This window comes from Chelonoidis abingdonii, chromosome 8 (genome assembly GCF_003597395.2).
Source record: "Chelonoidis abingdonii isolate Lonesome George chromosome 8, CheloAbing_2.0, whole genome shotgun sequence".
Taxonomy (NCBI): domain Eukaryota; kingdom Metazoa; phylum Chordata; order Testudines; family Testudinidae; genus Chelonoidis; species Chelonoidis abingdonii.
The window spans coordinates 48,991,305-49,019,280 of NC_133776.1; the positions used below are offsets into that span (position 1 = coordinate 48,991,305).

The 27,976-nt window shown below is 42.0% G+C and overlaps 2 protein-coding genes across 5 annotated transcripts in view; both read left to right on the plus strand.

The window, feature by feature from the left end:
- Positions 1 to 27,976, plus strand: part of LIMS2 (LIM zinc finger domain containing 2) — a 317,098-nt gene that overhangs the window by 162,955 nt on the left and 126,167 nt on the right. The gene's annotated exons all lie outside the window — the stretch shown is intronic.
- Positions 9 to 27,932, plus strand: IWS1 (interacts with SUPT6H, CTD assembly factor 1). 2 transcript variants are annotated; one of them, XM_032764755.2, is made up of 14 exons: positions 9 to 253; positions 2,870 to 2,985; positions 12,272 to 13,142; positions 14,887 to 15,082; positions 15,337 to 15,394; positions 15,993 to 16,093; positions 17,462 to 17,612; positions 19,361 to 19,443; positions 20,065 to 20,194; positions 21,469 to 21,586; positions 22,602 to 22,713; positions 23,733 to 23,789; positions 24,023 to 24,134; positions 27,534 to 27,932. In XM_032764755.2, exons 1-14 carry the CDS (start codon positions 220 to 222, stop codon positions 27,663 to 27,665), a joined length of 2,271 nt encoding a protein of 756 aa, XP_032620646.1. In that variant the 5' UTR covers positions 9 to 219; the 3' UTR covers positions 27,666 to 27,932. The 2 variants fall into 2 exon arrangements, with proteins under 2 accessions (XP_032620646.1, XP_032620647.1); XM_032764756.2 differs by lacking the exon at positions 27,534 to 27,932 and adding an exon at positions 24,760 to 26,939.

Here is a 27,976-nt window from a genome sequence, read left to right on the forward strand (position 1 = left end):
TGACCGGTGCAGCGCATGCGCGCGACCGGTCCGTGAGGGTGCGGGGGAGGCGCCATTTTGGGCCCGCGACAGCAGGAAGAGTAGGGGATTTGATTGTACGCGGCGCGGGGGTCGGAGCGGCAGGTCCCCAGTACCAAGCCCCGGAGTCGGGGCCCTGCCCCGCCCCCTCCACCAGCAGCCTGCGAGCCCTGAGAGGGAGGCGGGGGCCGGAGGCCCGCGATGGAGGCAGAGTATTACGGCGGGGACCAGTCAGGTGCGGGGCGGGAGACACCGTTCTGGGGGGTGGCCGGTAGCGCGGGCGGCTGCTGGGCCCGGGGCAGCTCCTGCAAGGGAGAGATTCTCATCCCCTTTCCCGGGCAGCGCCGCCAGGCCCGTCCGACCTGAGGGCTGGACTCCTGTCTCCGCACGGCCTGTCTGGGGGCCTAGCGCGGGGTCGCCTGAGCCAGGGAGAGGGGAGTGGGCTATAGGGGACGACACGTCCTGGGAGTGCGCTCGTGGCTCTGCCCCCCTGACAGGCTGGCTCGGGGGCAGCTGGGAGACAGGCTGGAGGTTGATGTGGGGGCTCTCCTGGGGGCAGCGAGCTGGGTGACATCCTGGCTGCTAACAGGGTTGTCCTTGGTGGGCAACTAGGTGAAAACTTGGGTGCTGAGTGGGGCTGTTTTGGCCAGGAGAGAACGGGTGAAAGGCTGGAGGCCGACGGGGCTGTCTTTGGGAGGTGGTGCCAGGGGGCTGGGCTGGGCGGCAACAGGTCTGTCTTGGTCTGAGCTGCGTGGGTGATAGGCAGAGTTGTGACGGATTGTTTATTACTGTTTGGAAAAGGACAGGCTTGGTTTTGACCAGTATTAGTGAGACAAATTAAGCATGTAGTTGAGAGATGACATGGTAATCTCTTTGACTTTTGATTGCAAGTTCTCATTACTATCGCCTACCATTTTTAAATCAGGAGGAGTTATGGAAGCTCAGGATCTCTGAGAATCAGGTCATTAAGCTTTCTGTCCCCCAGCCCTACAAATAAAAGTTTTTTCTAAACAGAGTATCCCATTTGTTTTTACATGTAGATGTTTCTGACCTAATAGAACCTCCACAACTGTCTTTAAAGATATCTTAGCCTCAAAATGGTGCCTGCATCACATTGGCTGGTGAATTATTGTAGATTGTCTAGGTTGTTGAGGATGTCATCTTCAACCAGGTTGACTCAGTTGAGCTAGCAAGAGGTTTTGCCTAAGCTAGGATTTAATGTTGACATAAGCACATTTTAACAGATGCTAGGTACTAGGTTTTAACTTGACTAGTTTAGCTTAAGCCTTGTCCGCAACAGATTTTTAAGACTTATTAATTAGCCCTGTTGGCTAACATGCTTAACATCTCAAATCTTAGACTAGATGAAGCGTAGGGGCTATAGCATGATCAGCTCAGATGATTTAAGGTCCTGGTTTGGTGAGCAAAACGTGGTTTTCAAATGTCAGCTCGATCAGGTTATTTTCACATAGTTAAAATTCCTCTTTATTCTCATTAATAGCATGTCTGCCATGGAAAAATGGGGGTGCTTCTAAAAGATGATAGCTAATATGTTTTAAAATCCTAGAGCAGTCAGGGCAAGTTGTAGTTCTAACATGTTAGTTGGTTGAGGTGAACCAATACTTGTTAAAACTACAGCTTGTCCTATCTGCGCTAGACTCTTAAAATATATTAACTATTGCATTTTAAAAAAGACACCCTTTTCCTAGTGTAGATGGGACCTAAGATGTAGGCCAACATGTTTGAAGTTTTGTTAGGTGGCTGTGTTATCCTAGACTCCTCTTTAGGATACAGCACAACCAGCTGACTTGTTTTCAAATGTGTTAGCCTGCATATTAATAAGTATTAAGGTGACTTTGAAATTGTGTTAAAGTAATTCGATTGTGCTGATAACGATGGAAGAATTTACTCTTTTTGGCTGTTAAGACAGCCATGGCTGAGGGCTTGACTACATGCCACTTTTGTGCAGTTCTTGTATGGTACAACTCTCTAGTGTGGCTGCAGCTACTGGTGTATATAGTATAACTGTGGTTCTCAATCTGTTTACCATTGTGGGGTATATATGCATATGCATACTGTGGTTCTCAACCTATTTACCATTGTGGGCTTTTACCATATGCAGCTCTCTGTGTTATATGTAGGCCACATCCACACAATATATATACTACGTGGATGGCCCTGTGGATGTCATATGGGCTGATTGGGTCCTGATCATGGGAGTTCCACCATTTTAACTACATCTGTTTCTTAATAGAAGTTTTTATAGTAGTACAAAAACTATGCAGACAAGCCCTAAAGCATGCAAGTAATTAACATCATTAGATCTGTGACAGGTCTACTTAAGTGTGATTGAATATGAAGTGATTGATTTTATGATACACATAGTATATTGATGATCATAGGAGCCTGTTGGTCGCATTGATGTTCTGTAAGTTTCTATTGCCTGTGTCTTTGAGAGTAGTGAGGATCACAGTGGCAAATTTGCCTCTACCTCGGATTTTCTTGATAAATTTTGTTCTGGAGATAATCTTAAGTGATTCATTTTAAGAATGTAGATGATGGGAATCGCAACCTATAAAGGAGCTGTTATAAAAGCAGCAAACTTTATTCTTTTGTCATTTAACTGGTAGCATACTGTGGCTTCTGGTTTTATGCTCTGAAATCCACTACTTGCTGATGTCTTTTTCTGTCTTTTAACTGTGTCTATTGTTTTAATACTGGAACTGGAAGTTTTGGTTGTGAGTCATGCCTGTTGGCTCTCTGATTTGCTGAAATGTCAAAATGCTCATATTATATAGATATTGAAAAATGTTATTGAGTCTTACTTTTTTTTTTTTTTAATTTGGTGTAGATGATGGTGGAGCCACCCCAGTACAAGATGAGCGAGATTCAGGGTCTGACGTTGAAGATGATGTAAACGGTCAGCATTCTGGATCAGACAATGAAAGCTTAGGGCATCATTCAGAGGTACCAGTGAAATACTTTTATTTGATCAAACCAAGTATGTCTTTCGTTAGCCTGAGTTTAAATGAGAGAGGGCCTTACTCTTAATGGAGATTAATTTTATATTGGGTTCCTTAAACCAGACCCTTAGAGTAGTCTTGCAAAATTTACTTGCCTAGAGAGCCAGGGGATGTAATTTTTTGACAAGTGAGTAGGATAATAGTTTTCTTATCATGATAAAATAACAGATTCTGTGCTTTAGCTGGTAAAGTTAACTCCTAAGGGAATTCTGGAACAACAACAAAAAAAAAATCTGCACACAATATTTAAACATTCTTCATGTTTTATTTGTCAAATAAATGTGGAGGCTCCAGCATGGCAGTGGGAAGCTCAGGCCACTGGCTGCACAGAGGTGGGAGATCACCTTGCAGCCCTGCCCTCCCCTCCCCAGGATATGGACTTGGCAGTGAGGCTGCATCCAACCCTGCCACAGCACAAAGGCCGGGCCTAACCCAGAAACACCCTGGGGCCCTGCCCCTCCATGCCAGGTGCACCAAGATAGTAAGAGAGAGGGACAGTCTTACACGCACACCCAGCTCTGGCCCATGATCAAGGTGTGGGGCAAGCAGGCTCAGCCCAGCAGGCTCCAAGTGTGGAGGTGCTTAGTGTGGGGGGATCCAGGTATGGAGCTAGAGAGTTCTTTGTGGGGCAGTATGGGTGCAGGCGACTCGGTAGGTGGTCTGGATGCATGGGGGTTTGGTGGGGGGTTCTGGGTGCAGGTGAAATGGGACTCTGCAGGAGATCCAGGTGAAGGTGGCTGGGTCTCAACAAGGTGGTCTAGGTGTAGGGGAATGCATGGGGTCCCGGTGCTGGGGGAGTGGGCTTTGTGGGGTGGAGGTCTAGGTGCGGGGGCCTTGTTGGGGTGATACAGGTTCAGGGTGGAGGCTGAGGGGGGGGCCTCAGCAAGAGGTGGCCTGGGTGTAGGGGTGGGGGTCCAGATGCAGAGTGGGTGGGGCTCGGTGGGGGAGTTCTGGATATGGGCAGCTGAGGCTCAGTGGGGGGTGGGAGGGGTTCTGGATGCACTGGGCTTGGGTGGATGGGGGAGCAGCTCCCCATATAGTGACCCCTCCTCCTTCGGCTGAGGAGGAATGTGAGCAGGAAGCGAGGGGAAGGGGTGCAGAGCTTCCTGCAGCCGGAAAGTTTCTAGAGGTGGGTGTGACACTGCCCCGGCTGCTCCTTGCAGGGGAAGAGAGAGTCTTTTCCTCTTCCAGCCCAGTCGGGACTAGCAGTTGAACCTGGTGCAGGGTAGAGCATCTCCAGTGCGAGTCCTTTCTTTATCCTCCTCCTCCCCCACACCCAGCAGTGATTTACCTCTCCACTGGCTGCTCCAGATGCCCAAAATGTGCCTGTGCTGCTTGTAAGAGACTTGTAACCACTCTTTTAGCTTCCTTATCATTTTCTGAAGAGAAGAAAAGAAATCTGTGGGCGACATGAATTCTGCACGTGTGCACTGGCGCAGAATTCCCCTAGGAGTAAAAGTTTCATGATAGTTTTGCAAGGATGCTTTATAAATATCCTTACAGATATTGCAATACATTAACATAGCTGCAAATAATTTCCAATATATTTGAAATGATAAATGCTGTTTTTCAGGGATTTGTAGCTCAGCATAAAATTTTGCATGTTTATGCTGAAGTTTTTCAGTACAGGAGTAAATTTTTGGGGGGAAAAAAAATCCCAGAACAAACACATCAACCCTCCTGATCAATTAAGTTACAGAAAGGGTGTGGGGAAAATACATCTTCACTATTTTGGGTATGTGGTGATGTTTTTCTATGTCAACAACTCTATGGGAAGAGTACAGGTGCCTCTTTTGCAGTTCATGGTACGGATGGCTCCTGATGTGGTCTGGAATCCATATTAGGAAAGGAGATAGAGTCGGGCTGGCCCAGGAGTGGGGTGGGGTAGACTCAATGTACTATGACTGGAGTTTGGGAGTGGGATGTGGAGAGGGAAGCACTGCCAGAACTGTTGCAGGGATGCAGCACTTTCATGCACTTCCCATGGGATCTGCCAGATTAAAAAGCAAGTTTTCCATGGGCTGTAGAGGATTTCCCCACCCTTTCACCTCTCCTCACCACCTGACGGGACATTTATGAAGGAATCTCAATAAGGATTTCTTTGCAAAGTTTTCTCACCTTCCTATTGCTTCCTTCATGAGATGGTATAATCTGGGCCTATGAAATTCTTTTCCTAGTCAGTGATGTGGCAAAGGCCTATTTACACTCATTGTGAAATGCCTTAATTACAATTTGGATATATGCTTGTGTACAATAACTTTCTTGTGTAAGTTGGTTCTGTGTTCCAGGTTGACCCTAGGTGATGTGGATGTCTCTGGATGTGTATTATGTGTTACAAACTGTTTAAATACTTAATGTGATACACTGTAACATTTCACTCTTATATAGCTTAGCATGCAAGCCTATTTTATTCTCGCAAAAGAGCTATTCGTGTACTTTATTTTATTCAAACCCCAAATGTTGGAAAGAGAAAATAGAACAAAGTATTTTTTATTAACAACATGAAATCTAATTTTTTTAATTTACTAAAGTTCACATTTTAAATTTAGAATGCCCTGTATATGGGGGCGGGGGTGGGGGGGGAGAGTCAGTGCTTGCAGTAGAAGAAGCCAGATCAGAAATGGTCAATGGAGGTGATCAGGGATGTCTTCTGTGGTAGTGGGGAAGCTTGAAGGGTGGCCCTGTGTCAGAGCAATTTTCTTAGCATAAGTGAGATGATAGGGTCTCAGAGGAACAGCTTCAGTAGGTGCAGGATGAAGATCTGGTAGTATTTTAGGGAATTAATAGTTTCAGACTGTGGCAGGAATTGCAAAACAAAAGAATTGCCAGTCTGATCAGGGCAGGTAACATTGGAGCCTTGGGGCCATTAGCATTTCATCTGATGTATGAGGGTTGTATGTATACTGCTGTATGTATACTCTTGTATAGTCTTGTGGGGCATTAGTGTTACATACTGCATTTATGGTCATTTGAGATCTGGTTTAAATACACACGCATTTGCTTTCAGACTGTCCTTTGCATTGACAGATACTTTTTTCACATATGAGAATACTAACATTAGGGAGCTATCATCACTCTTAAGTGATCTTGTTGTACATGTGCATGGCAGTATGTCAGGCATATGTAGTATGTAAGGCAGTGATCTCCAACCTTTTGATGCCCAAGATCACTTTTGGAATCTAAGGGAAACCCAGGATCTACCCCGCCCCTTCCCCTGAGTCACCACCCCTTCCCCAAAGCCCCATCCATTCCCCCACACCCATCGCTCACTCTCCCTCACCCTCATTCACTTTCACCGGGCTGGGGCGGAGGGTGCGGGCTCTGGACTGGAGCCAAGGGGTTTGCAGTGTGGGAGGGGGCTCTGGGCTGAGCCTGAGGTAGGGGGTTGGGGTGCAGGAGGGGATGCAGGGTGCGGGCTCTGGGAGGGAGTTTGAGTGCAGGAGGGGGCTCCAGGCTGGGGCAGAGTGTTGGGGTGCAGGAAGGGGTTTGGGGTGCTGGCTCTGGAAGAGGGGTCAGGATGGGGTTCAGGGTGCAGGAGGGAGCTCGGGGTGCAGGATAGGGTATGAGGTGGTGGCTCTGGGATGTACCTCAGGGATGGGAGTTAGGGTGCGGCCTCCCACGGGGCAGCACTTATCTCTGGCAGCTCCCGGTCAATGGTGGGTGCAGCAAGACTAAGGCAGGCTCCCTGCCTACCTCAGCCCCATGCCGCTCCCGAAAGGGGCGGGCATGTGGCTCCATGCACTGCCCCTCTCTGCAAGCACCACCCCTGTGGCTCTCCCAGCCAATGGGAGCTGTGGGAGCAATACTTGCAGGCAGGAGCAGTGCACAGAGGGAGATGCCTGCCCTCTGGGGGCCACAGGGCTGCACTAGCCATTTCTGGGTGCAGCATGGGGCCAGGGTAGGCAGGGAGTCTTCCTCAGCAGCAGTCGCATCGTGCTGCCAGAGAACATGATTGACAGGGGGATCCTCTAGGATCAACAAGTCGATAACGATCAACCAATTTGTGACACTGATGTCAGGGGTAGGTACGCTCTGGCTTGCTAGGAGACTCCCCTGTATTTGAAAATGGATAAAATAATCAGTCCAGTTAATTTCAAACAAGATTCCTAACACTAGATTTTAAAGATATTTGGGTAATCTTAAAAATGACAAATATATTTTAAAAAGTGTTAATTTTGCATGCCAAGTCTCAAGGTACAGTAATTTCCAGATTTCCTACAAGTCAAGATTAGAGATGTAGTTCAAATTATAACACACTAGAATCGCCCCCCAAAAGGAATGACTTGCAGTGTTTCACCGTATTCTCCTTTCTGAATTTGTTTTCTTATGTCCTCTTATTTTCTTCATAGGAAAATGTGGGAAGAATGACATTCAAGGGTAATAAAACCTTTGAGAGAGCCTAATCAGATAAGTCTTTTTAATTACTATTTCGTCTCTAAATTAGAATTCAATTAGATTTTTTTAAAACTAACTTTTAAAACTTTTTTAAATTTTCAAATTTCTTTTCCGGGTTCTTAACTTAAAGAAAGAGGGCTCTTGAGGATTTATTTATGTAGGTCTTAGGATTGTGGGTCTCAGGTATGTCGGGGGGTGGAGGGGTTCTTTCTATAATTCTTTCCTGGCTTTCATTCCCCCATGCCACTTTATCTATAAATGTTTTCTTTGATGTCCTTATCAGTTTTGTTTTAGCTAAATAGAATTAGATAACACACAGTTTTAGTACAGTAATGCATATTAAATCAAATTTACAGTGTTGGTATGATTTAGGGGCCAAATTCTGTGACCAGGCCCATCTGGAGCCTTATTGACTGCAGTGAGGCCCTGTGGGTATAAGGATCCGTCCCTGCATATTCAGTTGCAGAATTGGGGTTCTAGGATTTTATGGAAAATATTTTCTTATTTACCTTGGATTTTTAAATCAAAATTAATTGTCAGATCACCATTTGATGATTATATAACCTTTGATATAATAATTCATGAGATCATACTGAGTGGCTAACTTTTTAACGTTATACATTGATCCAATAACCTATTTACTAATTTGTTAATGTTTTACATAGAGAATTAAAACTATAAATTTGATTTTAATATATTTGTTACATTGTACTGTACTAAAGTCTGCTGTTATTGAATTCTTTCAGTTAAAAAAAGATAATTAAGGACATCTCAAGTAAAAAGTTCATAGATAAAGAGGAGGAAGAAAAGAAAGCAAAGAAATTAGAGCCAAAATAGAGTGGGAGACAGCTTTCTGAGACCTATTATCATTGACATTGTCTGATCTTTTCTTTGAACTAAGTATTTGGAAAAGAAAAATAGAAAACTTCTGATATTAAATGCACATGTGTTGCATAATTTCTACTGAACAAATTTTTAGAGACGAACTAGTAAAATAACTGACTGTCTCATAAGGCTTAGATACCAAGCTTCTTCCTTGCTTCATTTTCTAGTTCATCATATTTAGTCATTTAACTAAAATAATCTCTGCAAAGTCACATTCTTAATGTTACACACACAAACTCTGTACTCCAAGACAGACTTTCCTAAACTGTATTATTCATAAACACTTTTCAGCTGATACAGTTACCTGTGTATTTTCTATTGTATTCTCTGAAACAAGTCTTTAGAGTGCTTGTTATTTATTTGTAGTAAGGTAGGACCCTGAGACCTTAATCAGGATTGAGTGAGGCTCTATGTTGCTGGGCACTCAACAAACAAAATTAAAGACAATTCCTGCACTAAACATCATACAGGCTAAACAGGATGTTAGCTCCTCTTCATTTTCAGGGCTGACCTGACGCTTACTGTCAGTCTGTCATAGGCTTAGAGAGATAAGTTGTTTCCATAGGATGCAACATATATTAATGCTGCTGAGATTGCTATAATTTGTTATAGCGGTGTGATTTCTAAAATACGCTATTAATGTGTGCGATTGTCCTGCTTTGATTTCTTACCAACTAATATGAATACCCAGTTCTCAAGTTCTTTCTAGTGTATTCTGAAAGACAAACCAATAGCCTGCAGTCAACGCTATTGACCTGGGGATCAAATTGTTTTACTTTCTCATTACATATCCCCCAAAGAGTTTCCAGCCCTGGCAGGTTGTGAGATAAAGGACTTAAACATTAATGTTTGTACCTCTGCTGCTCTTTCCCTTCCCAGCAAAATCTCATGCTACTACTGGCATCATGAACAGTTCCTGGTTTCATGATATACAGTTCAATGAAATTAAATTAGAAAAATAACTTGAGGAGAGTGAGTGGGAAGGTACAAGGCTCTTCTACCAGAAGGTGACCAGAAGTTCCTCTAATCCTCCCCACCTACAGCGCTGACCAGCATTCACTCTGTAGATTCCATCCTGACATTCTTGATTACAGCGTTGACTGCCACAGGCATTCTTGACCTTTCTTTTCCTCAGCTGCAGCTTTCTTCTTGATTGTAGCTCTCTTCAATAATATGTTGAGAGAAAGCACGTCAAATGCAGCAATAATCTATAGATGTACTTGACATGTTCCTAGTACATTACTTAGGAGATACCTTGCAGTGAAGGGGAAGAGAATCAATGTTATGATTAGCTAGTTCCAGAGGTAACCCGCAGTGACTTGTGGGAGGTGGTTAGTACTATGGTCAAGCAGAACTACTGGCCCCATGCTGCTGGAGGACTTTTCCTACCTTTATAATTTTTTGTTTACTTTTTTTCTTAAAATTAATATATTCTCTAATTGTGGCACTGTAGTTTCTTATGAACATAGAAAGTGGGAACTACTTAGACTACTAACTTTATCATCATGAGATTCAAATGGCCTCCAATGTTACAGGGAGAGAGAACCAAACAAGAGAAAATATTAACTTGCTTTTGTGGTGCTGCTGAGAGATTTTACACAAGTAACATTTTGAAGATAAATTTGGTCACATGCATGCTTTAGCATCATGTAGTTCTGATACTATCTTGCTGCTTCCTTATGTCTACAGCAGTGGTGGAATTTAGCAGGTAATATCTTTGGACTGCTAGTTAGAGATGAATGCATCACATAAAATCTGGCAACTAAGACTGAATAGTAAACAGCATTGCTTTTTTAGCTATCATGATTCTGGAGACAGCAGTTGCTAAAATCATGATCAAATTTCAAGTGTATGTACATGAGAGAATTTTAAGTAAAACTGGAAATTAACAGTGCTCTTCAGTTTAGCTCTGGTGTGAATGCATCTGAAATATTGTATGCCATTCTCAATTATAGGGAGATACGCATGTAGAAGAAATAGGTGAATAAGGAATGCAGCTTCCCAAGAGAGTTAAACTTATGGCCAAGTGAAGACATGGGGAGAGATATGTCTATAAACGTGTTCATGGTAAATAAACGAAAGAAGTTAGTAATTTTGCAAAGATGGTAGAGCATGGAGTCTAAAGATAAGGAAGAAAAAGTTTAGACTAGGCAAGAGAAAAAACTTAGTGAGAAGTGGAGATGTCCCACTTGAATCAGTGCTGTGAAATAACTCAGTTCTTTCTACTGTGCTATATTCTCTGTTTGGGAGGAGGACAGGCTTATTCTGACATTGGACATTTGCAATGCTGAACTATTGAATTGGATAGTATCTAGGGGATGCAAGTCTGAAAAGTTTCTCTGAAGTAATGAAAAGGCCAGGAGTACTTGTGGCACCTTAGAGACTAACAAATTTATTTCAGCATGCTGAAATAAATTTGTTAGTCTCTAAGGTGCCACGAGTAGTCCTGTTCTTTTTGCGGAGACAGACCAACACGGCTGCTATTCTGAAATCTGAAGTAATGGATGATGATGATGTTTGTTTTTTTTAACAGAAAAATGTAATATTCAGTTTTATCCTGGTGGGAGAATGGATTATATAAACTTCCTTTTTCCATCCAGGATAAATTAAAATGTTAGACCTTGTTACCAGCATTCATATTCAAAAGTTTTTTGTAAAAATTGGGCTTGTGACATTTTTCATTTATTTGTGACATACAAAAGACCTGGTAGGATTGGTTTAAAAATGGTTTGTTTTACTTCTTAAGTTAAGTATCAATAATGTCAGCTTTGATCTTCTTTGTTTTTTTGCTAAGTGATCTTCTGGGTATCTGAGGAGACATATTGTTAGCTCACTGCTTCATTGAAAGGGCAGAGGTGTGGAATCTTTTAAAAAAGATGTCCTTTCCCAAAAATGTTCATTAGTCATTGAACACGTTAATAAAAATAAACAGAAACCTCTGTTAAGTTTGATTAAAAATCTCTTCTTCTCTATTGTTAAGCTTTCACCCTCTTGATATCAGTTCAATAGATTTCCAGTCATAGTTCTCCAGAGCAGACAATACCTGAATTTCTAATATAACACAGCAAGCAGGATTAAAAATAAAGTAAAATTCAGGCTGCCTTTGTACATTCTAAGGGCTTGTCTGCACTTACCAGGGGTTTGAAGCGGGATGATCAATGCATCTGCCTTTGATTTAGCATGTCTAGACATGCTAAATCGACCGGCAGTTGCTCTCCTATTGACTCCTGTATGCCACTTGAATGAGAAACGCAAGGGGAGTCATTGGGAGAGCGTCTCCAGTTGACATTGCTTAGTGTGGATCTCGCGGTAAATCTAAGTACGTCAACTTCAGCTACGTTATTCATGTAGCTGAAGTTGCATGACTTAGATCAGTCTCCCCCCATAGTGTAGACAAGGCCTAAAGAACAAGGCACAAACCCATTTTTTCCCCCTTTGCAATATGTTATAATATAAAGAATAACAGTAGCTGTACATGTTATCTTAATATGGAATATATTCCATACAAACAACACAATCCCTTCTTTGGGAGTTTACAATCTTAAGGCCAAGATTTTCAAAAGTAATTTGTGGTTTTTGGATGGCTCAGTGTTTGGGAGCCCAAACTGAAACACCTTACGAGCCTGATTTTCTGAAAGTGCTGTGTATGCATCCTCTGACAATCGGGCCCCTTAAGGTGTCTCAGGCTTGGTATTCAAAGTCACTATTTTCGTAAATCTTGGCCTAAACAGATGATTGGACAGTGAAGTGGACAGAATTCTCATGGGGATCGTCTTTTAATGTTTTCATCACTTTGAATAATTTGATGATGGAGCGCTATGATATAATAGTCTGTTTATTTCTGTGTTTTAAAATGTTTTCAGATTGCCACACTTAAGCAAATGGAAAGTTATTCGTTGTGTTACTGCGCTGCTTAACTTAGTTTGTTTGGGATTATTTTTCTTTTCCAGAATGAACAAAGTGATGGAGAAGATGGTGGCCAAACTAGAGGCCATCACATGACAGACTCTGAAAATGAAGACACCCCAAGGCAAAAAGATAGTGATTCTGAAAATGAGGACCCTCCGAATCACAATGCCAGTGATTCAGAAAATGAAGGGACTCATGGGGACAAAGACAGTGATTCTGATATCGAGGACCATCCAATTCATCATATGAGTGACTCTGAAAATGAGGATGCCTTAAATCACCATGCAAGTGACTCGGAAAATGAAGAACCTCAAAAAGTTCACAATAGCGATTCTGAAAATGAGGATCCCCATAAGAATCTGCATAGTGAATCGGAAAATGAGGAACATCAAAAAGGTCATGCTAGTGACTCTGAAAATGAGGAACCGACAAAACATGCAGCTAGTGATTCTGAAAATGAGGATCTCTCGAAACGTGCAGCCAGTGATTCTGAAAATGAGGATCTCTCGAAACGTGCAGCCAGTGATTCTGAAAATGAGGATCTCTCGAAACATGCAGCCAGTGATTCTGAAAATGAAGAGCCCCAAAAAGTTCATGCTAGTGATTCTGAGAACGAAGAACCTCAGAAACATCCTGCAAGTGACTCTGAGATCGAAGATGTTCCCAGATGCAAACAAAAAATAGAGTCTGATGACAGTGACGGAGGGAATGGGAAAGAGGCAATGCAGAATGACTCTCGGCATTCAGATAGCGAGCAGGCAGGAGAAGGATTTCATGCGTCTGACAGTGAGGAGGAAGGTCCTAAGAGACGGAAAATAACAGACAGTGATGAAGACGAGGAGAGAGATGAGGACAAGGCAGTCAAGAGGAAAGCAGCAGTCTTTTCTGACAGCGAGGATGATGAGAAAACACGTAAGGAAATACTAACTATACAAGAAACAGTTGTATAATGGATAACTAGCTCTTTCTCCAAGGATCAAATTTTGGTTTAAATAATAATTTAAACTAATAACTGATAAGTTGTGGCTACATATCTTGGAGCAGGAAGGTATATACTAAATGCTTCCAAACCGTTGCTGGAAAAGTTCATTCTATCAGATTTTCTTTTCCCACCTCTTTATTAACTATACTTCATTGTTTGAGATCCCCAGATAAAAGAGAAGTCCAGCCTGCTATTGTTGTTAACAGTGTGAAGTTACTCAGATGTCTTTTGAATATTTATTCTCAGTGTCCATCTTTCCCGTAGGAATTCGATGTAGCTAACTTCCTGGGATTGATAGTGCCCTGTCTTCAGATTGTTCTCTCTGGAAACCCTGTTCTATATAGGAGCAGTTGTTAAGTGGCAGCAACTCTTTTTCTTGATGTATGTAGCCAACTAATCTATGAACCACTAAGCAGTATCTCAGCTGATATTTTTTCATACGCTTTCTTCAAGAATGATTCTGCCCTGAAAAGTGGCTTTGTAAAAACAGCACCTTCTTACCAAAGGTCTGCTCCCTATATGTATTTAGAATTGTATTTAACTATTGCCTAAAACAAGTTTTTACTGCTATCTATTTGGGAGTGACAGTGAATCAGGGAATGAACAAGAGTAAGAACTTCTGTAAATGTGAGTTCCCATATGGTAATGAATAGTGAGGTTTGCTTCAAATGAAAGAATGAGTCCCAATAGCAGTGTGAATGTCTGCAGTATGAACTTCAGTTCTTAAATATTTTTCAGATATTCCTACAGTTGCATTAGTAATTGCTTGGTAAACTAATTTATATTACCCCCTGCAGAGTTGTTACAGCTATAGGAGAATGAACTAGATTCCATAATGGCTTGTGCTTCAACAGAACTGTTCATTAAGTTCCTGTTACAGAATTTTTATTGTTGGTGTTACTCGAGTGAGAGAGAATCCAACTTGACTTCTAGACTCCAAACTGAGTGTTTAAGACTTGCAGAAGAATTTTTTTTCCTTGAAAATTAAGTAGCTTTCACATAGGATTAAATGAGAGACCATAAATATGAAACTCCACACTATAATTTTTAGATAACTGCACTCAAAAGGATCATCTGCTAAAAATTGTACTGTTCTCTTAATTTTTTATTTCTAATTTACAAGTAACATAAGTTTATTAGAACTATAAGAGATTAGAGAAGTTTTTTCGGGTTTTTTTGCAATATGTTCACCTCATGCATTTGACAGCACTTTGAATAAAGTCACTTTCACTGTTATCCTTGTATAGACAGTTTCTCCTCTTTTTCACACAACGGGAGAGAGAAACAAAATTTTGAAAATAGGAAAATGATGGTAAAACTACAAAAATTGTCAGTGGGGCTCTAGGTTAAGTGTAGCATCTAAAATCACTTTATTGAATTGGCTAGATTTCAAGATGACAGTCTCCCTTTAGAGAAGACGTGCAGGAGTGTATAAATAATTTTTAGTGAAGGTTATGTTTTAAAAATTAGTATCAGTGGTGACATGGTTAGGAATGCCACTGTCTGCACAAAAAATCTCAGTTAAGAGATTGCTGTCAAAAAAGAATTGGGCAGTTTCCATTTCTCTCCTTTGTCTTGTAGTTTTTCTTGCCACAGTGTAGCTAGTTGGGAGGACCACTTGTAATTGAGACAACTTTGTCACTATGTGTCCTGTAATATGTTCCTGTGTGTTAGAAGCTGCAAAGAAAGGGCGCGTCATCTCAGATGTGGAAGAATCTGATAGCGATGCATCAGAGAAATCTGACAAAAGAAAGAAGAATGCTGTAGCATCAGATAGTGAGGAAGAGGAGGAGAGCAAGGACAGTGCTGGAAAGAAAAAAGAAGAGAAGGATCTTTTTGGGAGTGACAGTGAATCAGGAAATGAACAAGAGTAAGTAAGTTTCTTGCTAAATGTGAATTCTTATAGGGTAATGAACAGTGAGGTTTGCCTCCAATGAAAAGGGATGAGTCCCAATAACAGTATGAATGTCCATAGGAAAATCACGTTAGTTCTTTGTACATTTCAGATAATTCCACAGTTACATTAGTAATTGCCCAGTAAAGATTGTTCTAGTCATTGTCATATTATTCTTGGGTTATCTGTTAGACATGGAGAATATAAGTATATTACTATTACTTTTGCAGGAACCTGATTGCAGATATATTTGGTGAGTCTGGTGATGAAGAGGAGGAGGAATTTACAGTAAGTGTGTAAACCCCTGGACAATGGATCTGGTTCAGTTTTGTTGTTATTAACTTGTATTTTAGGAGCCCTAGTCATGAACCAGACCCCATTGTGCTATGTGCTGCATAAATAGAACAAAAAGACAGTCCTTGCCTAAAGGAGTTTACAGTCATAAGTATAAGCCAAGAGTCATCAAGTGGATACAGATAGACCAATGTGGGAGCACAAGGAAACAATGAGACAGCATTGGCTAGCATGATAGCTAACCATTGTTTTAGAAGCTTGTCTGTATGTAGTGTTAATCCAGAACAGCTGTTCCACTTTAAATTCACACTTTACCTTGTTCCAGAATAACTTTCATGTGTAGACAAGCCCTGAGTCTGTGTCAGATTCATTGAGGCAGTTCATGAATTAGATGGTCTTGTCTTGCTGCTTGGAGAGTACTGTCTGTGTAAGAATTCTTGTTGTAGATGAGAAGAGTGTTGGCCTGGGTTTAGAGAATAGCATGAAGAAGAGAATAGTAAAAAGATAGTGCATGTATTGTGTAAATTGAGAAGTTGTGAGTAAATATACAAAAATAGCTCCTCATATTTACTTGCACTGTCTATACCACCAGGGTTTTAACCAGGAGGATTTGGAAGAAGAGAAAGCCGAGGCAGAGATGAAAGAGACAGCAGATGATTCAGACTCTGATGACAACATCAAAAGAGGGAAACAGTAAGTCCGTGTGAAGACATGGAAAGGGGTTCATTTTATTTTCTCTCAGACAACTGTATATCCCCCTTCCCACCATCCAGCACATGATTTCATGTGACAGGGATCCTCAGAGGCTGAGTGGGCTGCCTGCTGGCTTAGAAAGGCAAGGGACCATTTTCAAGTAACATGTTCTGCCACTGGGCCACCAAATCAGCTCCTCTTTCTTTTCTTTTTCTAACCTGGTTTTGTCAGTGACTTCTGAGCTCTTAGCAAACCACCTGTACTATTCCTGAGGATGATAATGCCCCATCAGAAGTTGAATGAAACTGACATCTAATCAGTTCATTCTCCATTTTTGTTGGCCCACTGGTGAAGTGCTACATGTAGGAACATTGGAGGCATAGGTGTGATATTCTGCTAATGCAGGTGATGAGGTGTGGAAGGAGATACAATCAGTGCGTTTCCTCTTCCTTCCTATGCTTTTGCATATTGCTCGTCTAGTAACAGAGCACCACATCTGTGTTGCAGCTGCTTCAGCATAGAGCCTTTCCCCTACAAGTACAGCAAAGTGAAATGGATCCTTGTCAGTTTCATACTGCTGCTATGGGCAGATGAGAAAAATCAGATTTATTTCCAGATTATAAACCAGTGCATAGGATAAAGGATCTACTATACACATCTCTCCAGTGTAGCCTTTCCACAATTCACAGGAATCCAGTTCTATATCACTTACATTAGTTCAGTCCTGGGCAGCTTCTGATCAAAAGTGGCCAATAGAGCTGTGAAGTGTCTTGGGAAGACTGACACAAATGTGTGGTAGGGGCTAAATTAAGTTTCCTACTTTCACTTGTATTCTTAGCAGATTTGAACTCTGGACTTTGTATGTGTATGTTCTTTGGTTGTTTCAACAATCAGAAGGTTCTTACTGTAGATTTTGTCTGTGCTGGATGGCTTACCACTCGCAATCTTTGTTTGCCCATCCTGTGAGAAACCCTGCTAAATGTAACCTTACCAAGTTCACAAACCCATAGAATACAGTACAATTTTTATAATATCTCCTTTCCTTGGGAGTTTGAGAGAGAAATATACATAAGTTTAGTGGAAAACTGTATTTCAGAAGAACAAAGCTAGTCCAGTTTTGACAAAGATTTCTGTGAGACCATGGAAATCACTTAGCCTCTTTCTCTGCCAGTTTTTCACACTGTCTAATAGGGATATTGTTTACCTCACAAGGATGTAATGAGGCTTGCTCAGTGTTTGTAGAGCACTTGGAGATCTTTGGATGGATTGCATTATAAAAGTGTGCAAAAGCCATTACCTGCAGAGAGAAAAATGAAAGGGGGAAGATTCCTTATCAGACTTTCAGTAAACCCTTTTCTTGCATTTCAGTATGGACTTCATGTCAGATTTTGAGATGATGCTACAAAGGAAGAAGAGCATGAGTGGCAAGCGCAGACGAAACCGTGATGGTGGGACATTTATTAGTGATGCAGATGATGTAGTCAGTGCTATGATTGTTAAAATGAATGAAGCTGCAGAGGTGAGTTTTCTCATGTGGCAGGAATATTGGTTAAGTTCCCTTTGTGCTCGCTGGGAAAGTAATTGTTTTCAGCATAATATAAGACGCAATGTTGTGTTCAGTTGTAGTACACTGCAAATAGCTGAAAATTTCAAATATCCAAATAATTCCCTATTGCATCAAAGAATCCATTCACTTATCTGAATTTCAAAGTTTTCTGCTGTTGAAAATGAGAATAAAACCGGTGCTTATGGTCTAAACTTTGTTAAACCAGTTATGTCTAGAGTTTTGTATATTTACTTGTTTTTTTATGTCAGCTACCTTGGATACCCAGAATGTATTTCTCAAGTTTCAATCTATGTTAATTTTATTATAACATTACTTGAATATATAGCACCATTTGTGTTTGCTCTTCTAAACAAGCTTCTTGGGAAAGAAACCGTCTTTAGATTATCTTCAGCATTGCTTATATCAGCACGCCATGGTAGATGATGACAAGACAACAGAATTATGGGAAAGGAACAACTGATGGCAGAGCATGCCTTCTCAAGGAAAGCAGATTATGCATATTTAGTGTATTTTTGTTGCCTTTTTTGGCTCTGAGTATCTATGTAAGGACATACGCTAGGGAGAGTATGTAGTGTAGAGGTTGTAAAGGTAACCCAAAGAAGTTTTAAGGAAGGAATTAGGTCGTTTGAAGCATGAGAAGGAGCAAACTTTTCCAGGCTAGATAGCAGAAAAGGCAGTGAATCGCATTGAGAAAGTGAGACTGAAAGAAACAGGAAGTGCAGACATTGTGAGAGGGAAAAGTATGGGAGATGAGAAATTAAATATAGAAGAAAGCTGTGTAGAGCCTTGATGTTAAGGACAAGATGCCAGTGAAGTGTCTCAAATGGAGTGATAATGTTGGAACACTGGGAAGAAAAAGATTTTCAGTTCCAGCATGTTGGATAGTCTTGAGAAAAGGAGACAGGAAAGGAAGTTGTTGTACTAGTTAACATGAGGTGATCAAGGCGCAGGTCTGTTGACTGTAATGGGATTTCTTTGCATCTGTAAAGTCAGGCCCTTGCCACAAGTCTTTTTAGGATCAAAGCCTGTGATAATAAGCCCTTTGGAACTGGGACCACGTCTTTCTATTTGTTTTTTGAAGTACCCAAGCACAATCTGGGTGGTGGTAAATTAGTAATACAATGTGTTGTGCTTTGCCCAAAACTTCTAGGTTAAATTAGTTCTTTGCATGCATTTTACGTAGAACGCATGTGTTGTCTTACGTTTTCTGTGGCCTTGATACTTACATTTTATATATATTTGAGTAGGTTTTTTGTGTCTTTTATTAAATAGCTCTGTAGATTGGCTCCCCATATATAATGGGCAGAACTTTTTACAAAACTCTAAATTAGGTTCTGGAATTACAATAGAACTGAAGCAGAAAAAGTGAATAATATTACTGGGAATTTCCCCTTTCCAATTTACCATGTTTTAAGGAAAAAGTTGATTGACTAAGTTTGAGACTTCTTAGAGAAATCTATCTTTAAGCAGGTTTTAGGGCCACATGAAGGCAAGAGTTGCTTCACAACTGGAGTTTGGGTACATCTCAATTAGTGAATTGTCCTCCTTCAAGGGTTAATGTCGTTTCCCAGATAGCCATTCTCCTGTAAGAGAATACAAATCATTTTGCTATGACTGTCTGAAGAGTTGCAGTTTATTGCTACTCTTCTCTTCTTTTGAAATAATTATTTTGAAATTCTCTCTTCATGAACTCCCCACAGGAAGATAGACAGCTGAATACACAAAAGAAACTGGCACTAAAAAAGCTAACTTTGCTGCCAACTGTAGTTATGCACCTTAAAAAGTAAGTGTTTGAGTCTCTTAATTACTTATTCTCCTGGGGGAATACTGGGAAGGCCACAGATATTAACCCTCTGGTGCTGAGTGTGTGCTAAAAAAAATCTGATTCCTTTCTGTTCTAGCTACAATGGGTGGCTTCTCAGAAAGATAATTTAAAAAAAAAAAGATCCCTTATCTTGAAATGAATTAAAATGTGTTGCCATGCTGAGGATACAGTATATAGAAACCACATGCTGTGAAGTAATGGCTGGCCTTCAGCCCCATATGGCAGGGCTTCATCTTTCTGCCATGGGCCCCAGCAAGTCTAATGCCAGCCTTGCTTGGCAGGCCCCTTGAAACTAGCTTGCAGCCCGCCCACTGGACCCTGGACCCCAGTTGAGAACCACTGGCTTATGTCATAAGTTTTGGAGTAAGAGATTGACGGAGTCACTTTCTCTGTATTTGGGAGCCACTACAGAATAATGTCTGTTGTGGAGAAACCAAGAGCAAGGCCCAAGTCTTGTAAGTGGATGTGTCTGTGCAGCAAGAGGACTAGGTGGTTTTTAGAGCTTGCATTAACCAGGTCTCTGAAGTGGGACATAGCTGTTCGTGAAACGCTGACCTTCCTTTATTCTAAACTTTCCAGACAGGACCTTAAGGAAACTTTCATTGACAGTGGTGTGATGTCGGCCATCAAAGAGTGGCTTTCCCCTCTTCCAGATCGGAGTCTACCAGCACTAAAGATACGTGAGGAGCTCTTGAAGATCCTGCAAGAGGTTAGAAGCTGGTGCCTAGCTGTTTGCCTTGGTCTGACTTGCATCCTGCATGCTGAATCTGTTCATTAGTGATGAGTAAGGCTATGTTTTAGTCATGGGTATTTTTAGTAAAAGTCATGGATAGGTCATGGACAGTAGACAAAAATTAATGGCTCGTGACCTGTCAATGATTTGTACTGTATACCCCTGACTAAAACTTGGGTGCTCTGGGGCAGGGGGCGGCCTGGGGGCATGTAGCCTGGGACCCCTGCTGCTGCTGTGGAGGACGGGAGAGGACTCGCAGGCTCCCTACCTGGCGCTGCGGGGCTCCCAAAAGTGGCCAGCATGTCCCTGCAAACCCCTAGGCAGAAGCATGGCTTGGGGGTCTCTGCGTGCTGTCACCACCCCAGCCACTCGCTCCACAGCTTCCATTGCCTGGGAACCGCAGCCAGTGGGATCTGTGGGGGCAGTGCCTGCAGATGGAGGCAGCACACAGAGCCGCTTGGCTGGCTGCACCTCCTCCTAGGAGCTGAGGGAGGTACATGTCACCACTTTTGGGGAGCCTCCTGAGGTAAGCGCCACCCCAAGCCCTCACTCCTTCACATGCCCCCACCCTGAACCCCTCCCCCCCAAACTCCGGCTGCTGCTGGCAGGGTGGACGCCACAGACCAGGCGGATCGGCTGCTGCACTTCCCAGACCTCCGTGACAGACTCGCAGCCTTAAAGTGATGAGCCTTTATGAACTTTTAACTCAGAACGTACGTTTCAGGAAATGGCATGTGCAGGTAGTAGTGAGATGCAGTATGGATGGTGCTATCAACTGACCATAGTGGTGAGGCATATGGAGGATCAAACTCTGAAACAAATGTTGAGTTTGCTTTAAGAGGCTTTTCCTGTCTCATACAAATGTCATCTGACTGAACAAAGCTTGGGCAACTAGGAAACTTCAATTCTTTAATCCTGATCACTGTTTTAATTTTTCCCTTATTTACTGTATTAAACAAGTAATTATGCTAATCCCTGGCTGTAAAACTGAAAGGAACAACCCACCGAGAGATCTTTTTGTCATTATCAACAAACTATTGCTTCAGAGCCAGATAGGGGTAGACTGCAATTCCAGTACAGCTGTTTGATTAAAAAGGGTCTCTGGAGTGTTTTTGTAGCTTTGATGACGATAGCAAGTTAGTAACAAAATACATACTCTGCTTTCAGTTTTGTGCAGCTAACTGTTAATATCTGGCACAAGTAAGATCAGATGTCATTCATGGTTTACTGAGTATTTTTCTCTCCTCCAGCTGCCTAGTGTGAGCCAAGAGACCCTGAAGCACAGTGGAATTGGACGAGCTGTGATGTACCTATACAAGCACCCCAAGGAGTCAAGACCCAACAAGGACATGGCAGGGAAGCTAATCAGTATGTAAACCTCCCCCTACCACACCGTGTCTGCTCACAGAGGTCTCATTTTAATGTTTAACCTCTGTTTCTTCCACACACTGATTTTCTGTTCTATGTAGAGCAAATTGCACTGGTGATATAAGAGAATCTATATGATCATAGATTAATCTGTGTAACATTGCTTTACATGTTCAAATCTCTGACGAGAAGTGTTACATTTAGTTCTTTGTTTTTTTATAAAAACTGAAGGACTGCAAGTTGTAGTCTGTATGGAGCACAACAGGTATACATTATCTTTAAGGCTACGATTTTGCCAAGGTGGTTGCTGGAAGTCACGGAATCCATGACTTCCAAAGACCTCCATGACTTCTGCTTTGGCAGCTGGGAGCTGCAGGGTCCCGCTTCCTCCCGCAGTGGCAAGGAGCTGTGAGGCACTCCCACCACCTGAGGTAGTGGGCCTCCAAGCCACCATGGACAGCGAGGGACCCCCGCATATCTCCAGCCAGCAGGACAGGGGGACCTCCTCAGCTTTCTGGCCAGCAGGGTAGGGGGACCCTCGCAGCTCCCCACCACCTCGCAGCTGCCAAGCTCCTTCCCATTTTATCATGGATATTTTTAGTGAGTCTGGGACAGGTCACAGTTTCCATGAATATTTCTTTATTGCCCATGACCTGTCTGTGACTTTTTTGCTAAAAATATCCATGACAAAATCTTAGCCTTAATTATCTGAAACCACATCTGCTATGACATGTTGTAATTCCTTGACACTCATGACGCTAAATGCTTCTTCCAAAGCTCTATTGATGGGCAAGAACTCACTTTATAATCCAATAGGTTGGGTTTTAGAAGTCACCTCATTCTGACATATATGAGACACTAAAAGTGGTTAAAACCCTATTAGTTTAAAAGACAAGCAGCACAAACACTAGCTTTAAGCTGTTGCAAGTTGCATTTAGATCCATTGAAGTTCGCTTCAAGTAAAACGTATGTGCCCAGTGATACTGTTTCTGCATTGAAATGTTTCTTTTTACAGATGAATGGTCTCGACCCATCTTTGGCCTTACCTCAAACTACAAAGGAATGACAAGGGAGGAAAGGGAGCAGAGGGATTTGGAACAGATGCCTCAGCGAAGGCGATTGAGCAGGTATGAGTTACAAATATGGACAAACAAAGAATGTTGTGAATCTGAGACTCTGTTTAGGAAACTTGACCAATATGGTAGATCAGATAACTTGCTAATAAAGTGTTATGGGAAACCTGCAGGCTTCCTCTAAGCAATCCTTTTCCATTGGTAGATTGCTGTTGTCTTTACCCGTGTCCAATTTAAAATATGTTGCAAGATTTTCTACACTGGATAATGAACTGAGATTTTCCTTTCTAAATTGGGGCCCTCCTAACTGCTCTCTCAGCGTGAAGCCCCATGTGTGATGGTAGTCAAGTCGCTGTTATTTTAATCTATCCAGAAAATCTACTCTTTTTCTGAGACAGACAGACATATTGTTCTGTTGCTGCTATCACAACCAGGAATCCGGTGCAGGTTAATTCCTCTAATGTGCTGCTATAGCACTCTTTACTTGAAATTCACACAGGTAGTTGCTCCGGTTCCTTGAGAGTGGCAGTGGTGTTGGTTATGCCTGCTCTCCATGATCTGGACTGAGTGCCAGTGTGCTAAAGGATATAGTTGAAGCACTTAGTATTGGTAAATATTGCTATCCATAATCTTGGCTCTAAGAAGTTGAGTAATTACTTCTTGCTTTGTCATCATCTGGCAGATGGGTCAGCCTAAGTCGCAAGCCACCACTTGTTTTTGCATTTACTCTTGTTTATGGTTTTGGCCTCCTTTGTTCTGCATACTTTTTGTATCTGTGAAGCCTCTTTTTTAAATAGACTTGGTCCCTTTTTATTTGGAGTGCATTTGCCCAAGAGTTATGGGGTTTGCCCTTGTAGCACTCCTTTAGGTTGGTTTGTGTTCTGTCTGAGCTGGTGGATCTTATTTTAATGTGGTGGGTTTTTATTTTATTGTGTAGTTTATAGATGCAGCTCCAGAGCAACATCAGATATTTTGAATACGTAGGGGAAAGGCTGCTGTGATAGGCGGTCTTTATCCTATGGAGGAAACCCTGTATTTGTCTGCAGCTGTAACATTCTGCTTTGTCTGTACAGTTGTGGTGGTCAGACCCCTCGCAGAGACCTGGAGAAGGTGTTAACTGGAGAAGAAAAGTAAGTTCTCTTTTTTCACAACATCCTAGCAATGATGACAAGACTGTCCGTAGGCTCTTCACTGCAGCTGTTTGTTTTCTGTTTGTAATGGAAACGCAGATGCTTGAAGTGGTGGTACTTTGTGTTTTTAAAGGTGTCAGAAAATACAGCTGATTGAAGGGATTGAATTGATTGTATATCTTTCTGTGTGAGAGTGATCTATTTAACATACAGACTTTCTTTTGTTCCCTCAGAGCTCTTAGGCCTGGTGATCCTGGATTTTGTGCTCGTGCAAGGGTTCCAATGCCCTCCAACAAGGATTATGTGGTCAGACCCAAGTGGAATGTGGAAATGGAATCTTCCAGGGTAAGCGACAGAGCAAAGGGAAGAAATTAATCTCTTATGCTGATCCTATATCTAGAAACCCTGTGGTTAAGACTGAGAATCAGTTGATCCTTTAATCACTGCTATATTATTTCAGGTGCCATTGGCCCTTGGGCACCACTTTACTGTTATGTCTATTGTAGTCTAAGGACCATAAGTCCTGCTCATAAGTGGCGTCTATAAATCCTATTAAATGGTTCCTTATCTCCATATAAGATCAAATGAAAATCAATAACTGACACAGAGGAACAAGCTATTTATATCAAGGTTAAGGCTCTGACTGAAAACCCATTGCTCTAGACCATCTTGGAGTCAAAGAAGTCTCTTACTTATAACTCCTCTTACCCACTTCCAAGTTTTAGTATCATGGCCTTCCTGTTGGCTTTCCCAGAGTTATGAGAAATCAAACACTTGGTAAGTATTAACATTCTGCCACTAAATGTGGCCTATGCATTCCACCTTGGTTCATCCATTTATCTTGTACAGATTAATTCGTAGAGATGTCCGTATCTTCATATGGCAAACAAAATGAAAGAGGAAAGAGAGATCATTAGATTCTGCTGTCATAATTTTTCCTTCCTTTCATTAATTGAGATATTGTTCCTAGCCTGGGAGTATTAAAAAAGGTATTAGTCGCTTGGAAAAGCACAAGAGACGATTTGCTGAACAGAAACGACTCAGCAAAGTGCATCGGGCCATCAAATTCAGCATTGAAGGCAACAGGATGCCCCTGTAGCCCTGACACTCTGCCTTCCTCAAGTTTTAGAGGTATCTTTTTAAGGGAGGTATGAACAGTGCATGTGCTTCAGTTGGCAATCTGTACATTCAGTGGAAGTAGTGTGAATTCACTAACCTGCACGTAGGCAGCTCGTCTCTTTTAAACTCTGTAATGTCTGTACTGTGACCTACAGTTGTGCAAATTGATTCAGAAAATAATCTGATGTAGCACATAACTTCTGCCATGATCCTGCCACTACAGCTTCCGCATGCCCTGATGGCAGGTATCATTTAAAATACGCGCCCATAAAAATATCTTTGGTAAAATATCAAAGGAAGCCACCTTTGAGTAATCTGAGATGAGCAGGTGTAACGTTGTAAAACATGTTTATATTTTAATTAGGGCCTCCAATTTAATTGAAACAGTCACCTAGGAAATGACACAGAACGAGCATTCTTAGCCCTTAATTTAGTACCTCGTCACTTCATAATAGCCTCTGTGGCTGAGTTTTTAGTAGTATGAACAGGATCTAAAAGAAGAAACCTTTCAACCCTTTTTGGCTTAGAAAGTTGTTTGTGTTGCAAGGCCTTAAGGAGTAAGTGACAGTATAAGGCAAGAGTGTATTCTGGGGACTGGAGGAAGGCTGATCCTCTGCTGAGAATCTGAGGTGGAGAGAGAACAAATAGTAAATATTAACCAGAAGTTCTTTTGACTACTTAGTTTCTATATCCAGGTCTTTGAGCGGGGATGACAGAAATTGATGGCTAGAAAGGATAGTGCAAATAATGCTAGAATATCCCTGCCACTCTTCAGCTTCATATTTCATTTTTTTTATAAATTGTTGTAGAAAATAAATGAAAAAGCAGAGAAACCCTGCATATAATTCCAGTCAGGAATCAGTTTTCTCTCTGTATTGTGAATACAATGTCTGTCTGGATCCAGGTGTTGGAGAGCTGCTAACTTACTAATGGTCTGAATCTGATTATGGACTGGGTACCATTTGGATTCCCAATAAGTAAAAGCTGAGCCTCTGAAGAGATGTTTCTATCCAATCTCCCAAACCCTTTTCTTTACCTGAGTCTCCATAATTTATCATCATTGCACGTTGTGTTGGGATAGAGTCTGAATGCTCATCTTCTCAAGGAAATATTGCTTACTGACTGGAAGGGCCCTGCTGTCTTGCTGTTGTACTGTTCTGCAGAGCCTTTGCACTTTGTCTCTGCAACATAACTTACCTGCTGCTGCATCTCAGCCTTCCGGTTGCAAATAGCCAAAATACAGAAATGAAATGCAAGCATACCTGTAATAGTAATACTTTGCGGCCAGTTTTTCTCAGGCATTTTTTCTCCTTTCCGCTTACATTTCCCAGTATTCTCCAGTCTTGTTGGTGCCTATTACGGTGACCTGTAGAATCACTTTCAGTTGACCAATTAACATCACCAAGTATGGTCATGTCCTCACATCAGCCACCAGCAAGAAACCTGCAGTTTATGAAGCTGTGATGAAGTTGTTCTTCTGGCACTAGATCAGCGTTTCTCAAATGTGGCCACCAGGGGCTTTTCTTGTGGTCACAGCCTCCTGGATGGTGGTTGGTGGGGGGCAAAGCAGCGACCCCTCCCCCAGGGTCACTAGCAGGTGGTGTTCCCAGCCCCCTCCTGGAGCCACAAATACTGTAGAAGCCAGGTGACCAGTGGGCGTTTTTCCCCTCCCCCCCCTTTCTGGGGGTGATGAGCTTGGGCTTTGGGCTTCAGCCCTGGGGTGGTGAGTGGTCAGCAGACTGTCCCCCAGCTGCAGGGTTTTGGGCTCTGGCCCCAGGCTCTCACCCACCCCACCCCCACGTTGCCCCTAGCTCCCGCTGCCCCCACTTGTGCAGCAGGTCTGCAGGCCTGGACTGACCCCCTGCCTCCTCCACCCCCCCCCCATTCAGTCCACCCTGGCCCTCCTGCCTCCTTACCTACCTCCCCATCCAGGATTTAATTTGTCCCCCAGTCTGCTGTGAAAAGTGATATTAACAAATATCACTTTTCAGAAAAGCAGACTTACTAGCTAGCAAGTCTTAAAGAAGAAAAAAAAAACACCAAACAGGCAAAGCACCTTATTTGTGTTTCTATTCTGTATCGGTCCACTAAGGATAGGGACCACTGTACATTATTTGTGTTATTGAGTCTGCCAAAAAAAAACCCTACATAAATAAATTACAAAGATTTGGACATGTATATGTGCATATTTATTTATTTTTCCTAAACTTAATTAAGTATTTTAGGAGAAATTGTCAATGCGACCACCAGCAAGAGTTGGTGGCCGCACTCTGAGGCCACCTAAAATTTTGTTGTGAGAACCCCTGCACTAGATTATGTTTAATGCAGTTTCTAAGAACTATTCTAACTATTGTGCATTTAGCTAGAATGTGGACAATGAAATGGTCACTTTATTTTCTTTCTTCTGAAAGCTTTTATTGTGTGCTGTGTGTGTTTGTAGTGCATATACTTGTGGGATTCTTCTGTCCCAAAAAACCTGTTGGAATTTTTCTGGAACTTCATCAGAACCCTCATTGCAGGGCAACAGGTGCTGGAAGACTTAACAATGCATGCTTCATCTTCCTTGAATCTCTGGGCTTGCTTCTGTTTTTTTCAGTGGTAATTTTAAGTTTTATTTTTTTTCAGTACCAAGGCACCTCTAAGAAAGGGGTAAGTCGACTGGACAAACAGATGCGAAAGTTCACAGATATCAGGAAAAAAAGCAGATCAGCCCATGCAGTGAAAATCAGCATTGAAGGCAATAAGATGCCATTGTGACCCTTCACAGAATACTCCTTGATCTCTGCTAAGAGATCTGCACCCATAGACTCTTTGGAGACCTTGAAATTTTTTAACGTTGTTTTTTAGTGTATCTTTAAATCGTTTGTCCAGCTTCTGATATAAAATGTTGTCTGAGGATTGTGAATCCTGGGACTTTTCCCCTCCTGACTCTATTTAAATTTGTTCTGTTGTGTCCTTTGTACAGATCAAATACTTGTTGTACTGCTGCCCACTTTAGACAATAAAATATACTTCTGTTTTTTGGGGGGTGTCTGTTGATTGGTCAAAGGGGTGGGGTGGGGGAACAG

What these genes read in the sequence shown, in the direction of transcription:
- IWS1 (XM_032764755.2), top strand. Translation starts at nt 220, where the DNA reads ATGGAGGCAGAGTATTACGGCGGGGACCAGTCAG. An exon ending in GTAGTTATGCACCTTAAAAA is followed by an intron (nt 19,444 to 20,064) that starts GTAAGTGTTTGA and finishes TAAACTTTCCAG; the next exon opens with ACAGGACCTTAAGGAAACTT. An exon ending in CATGGCAGGGAAGCTAATCA is followed by an intron (nt 21,587 to 22,601) that starts GTATGTAAACCT and finishes TTCTTTTTACAG; the next exon opens with ATGAATGGTCTCGACCCATC.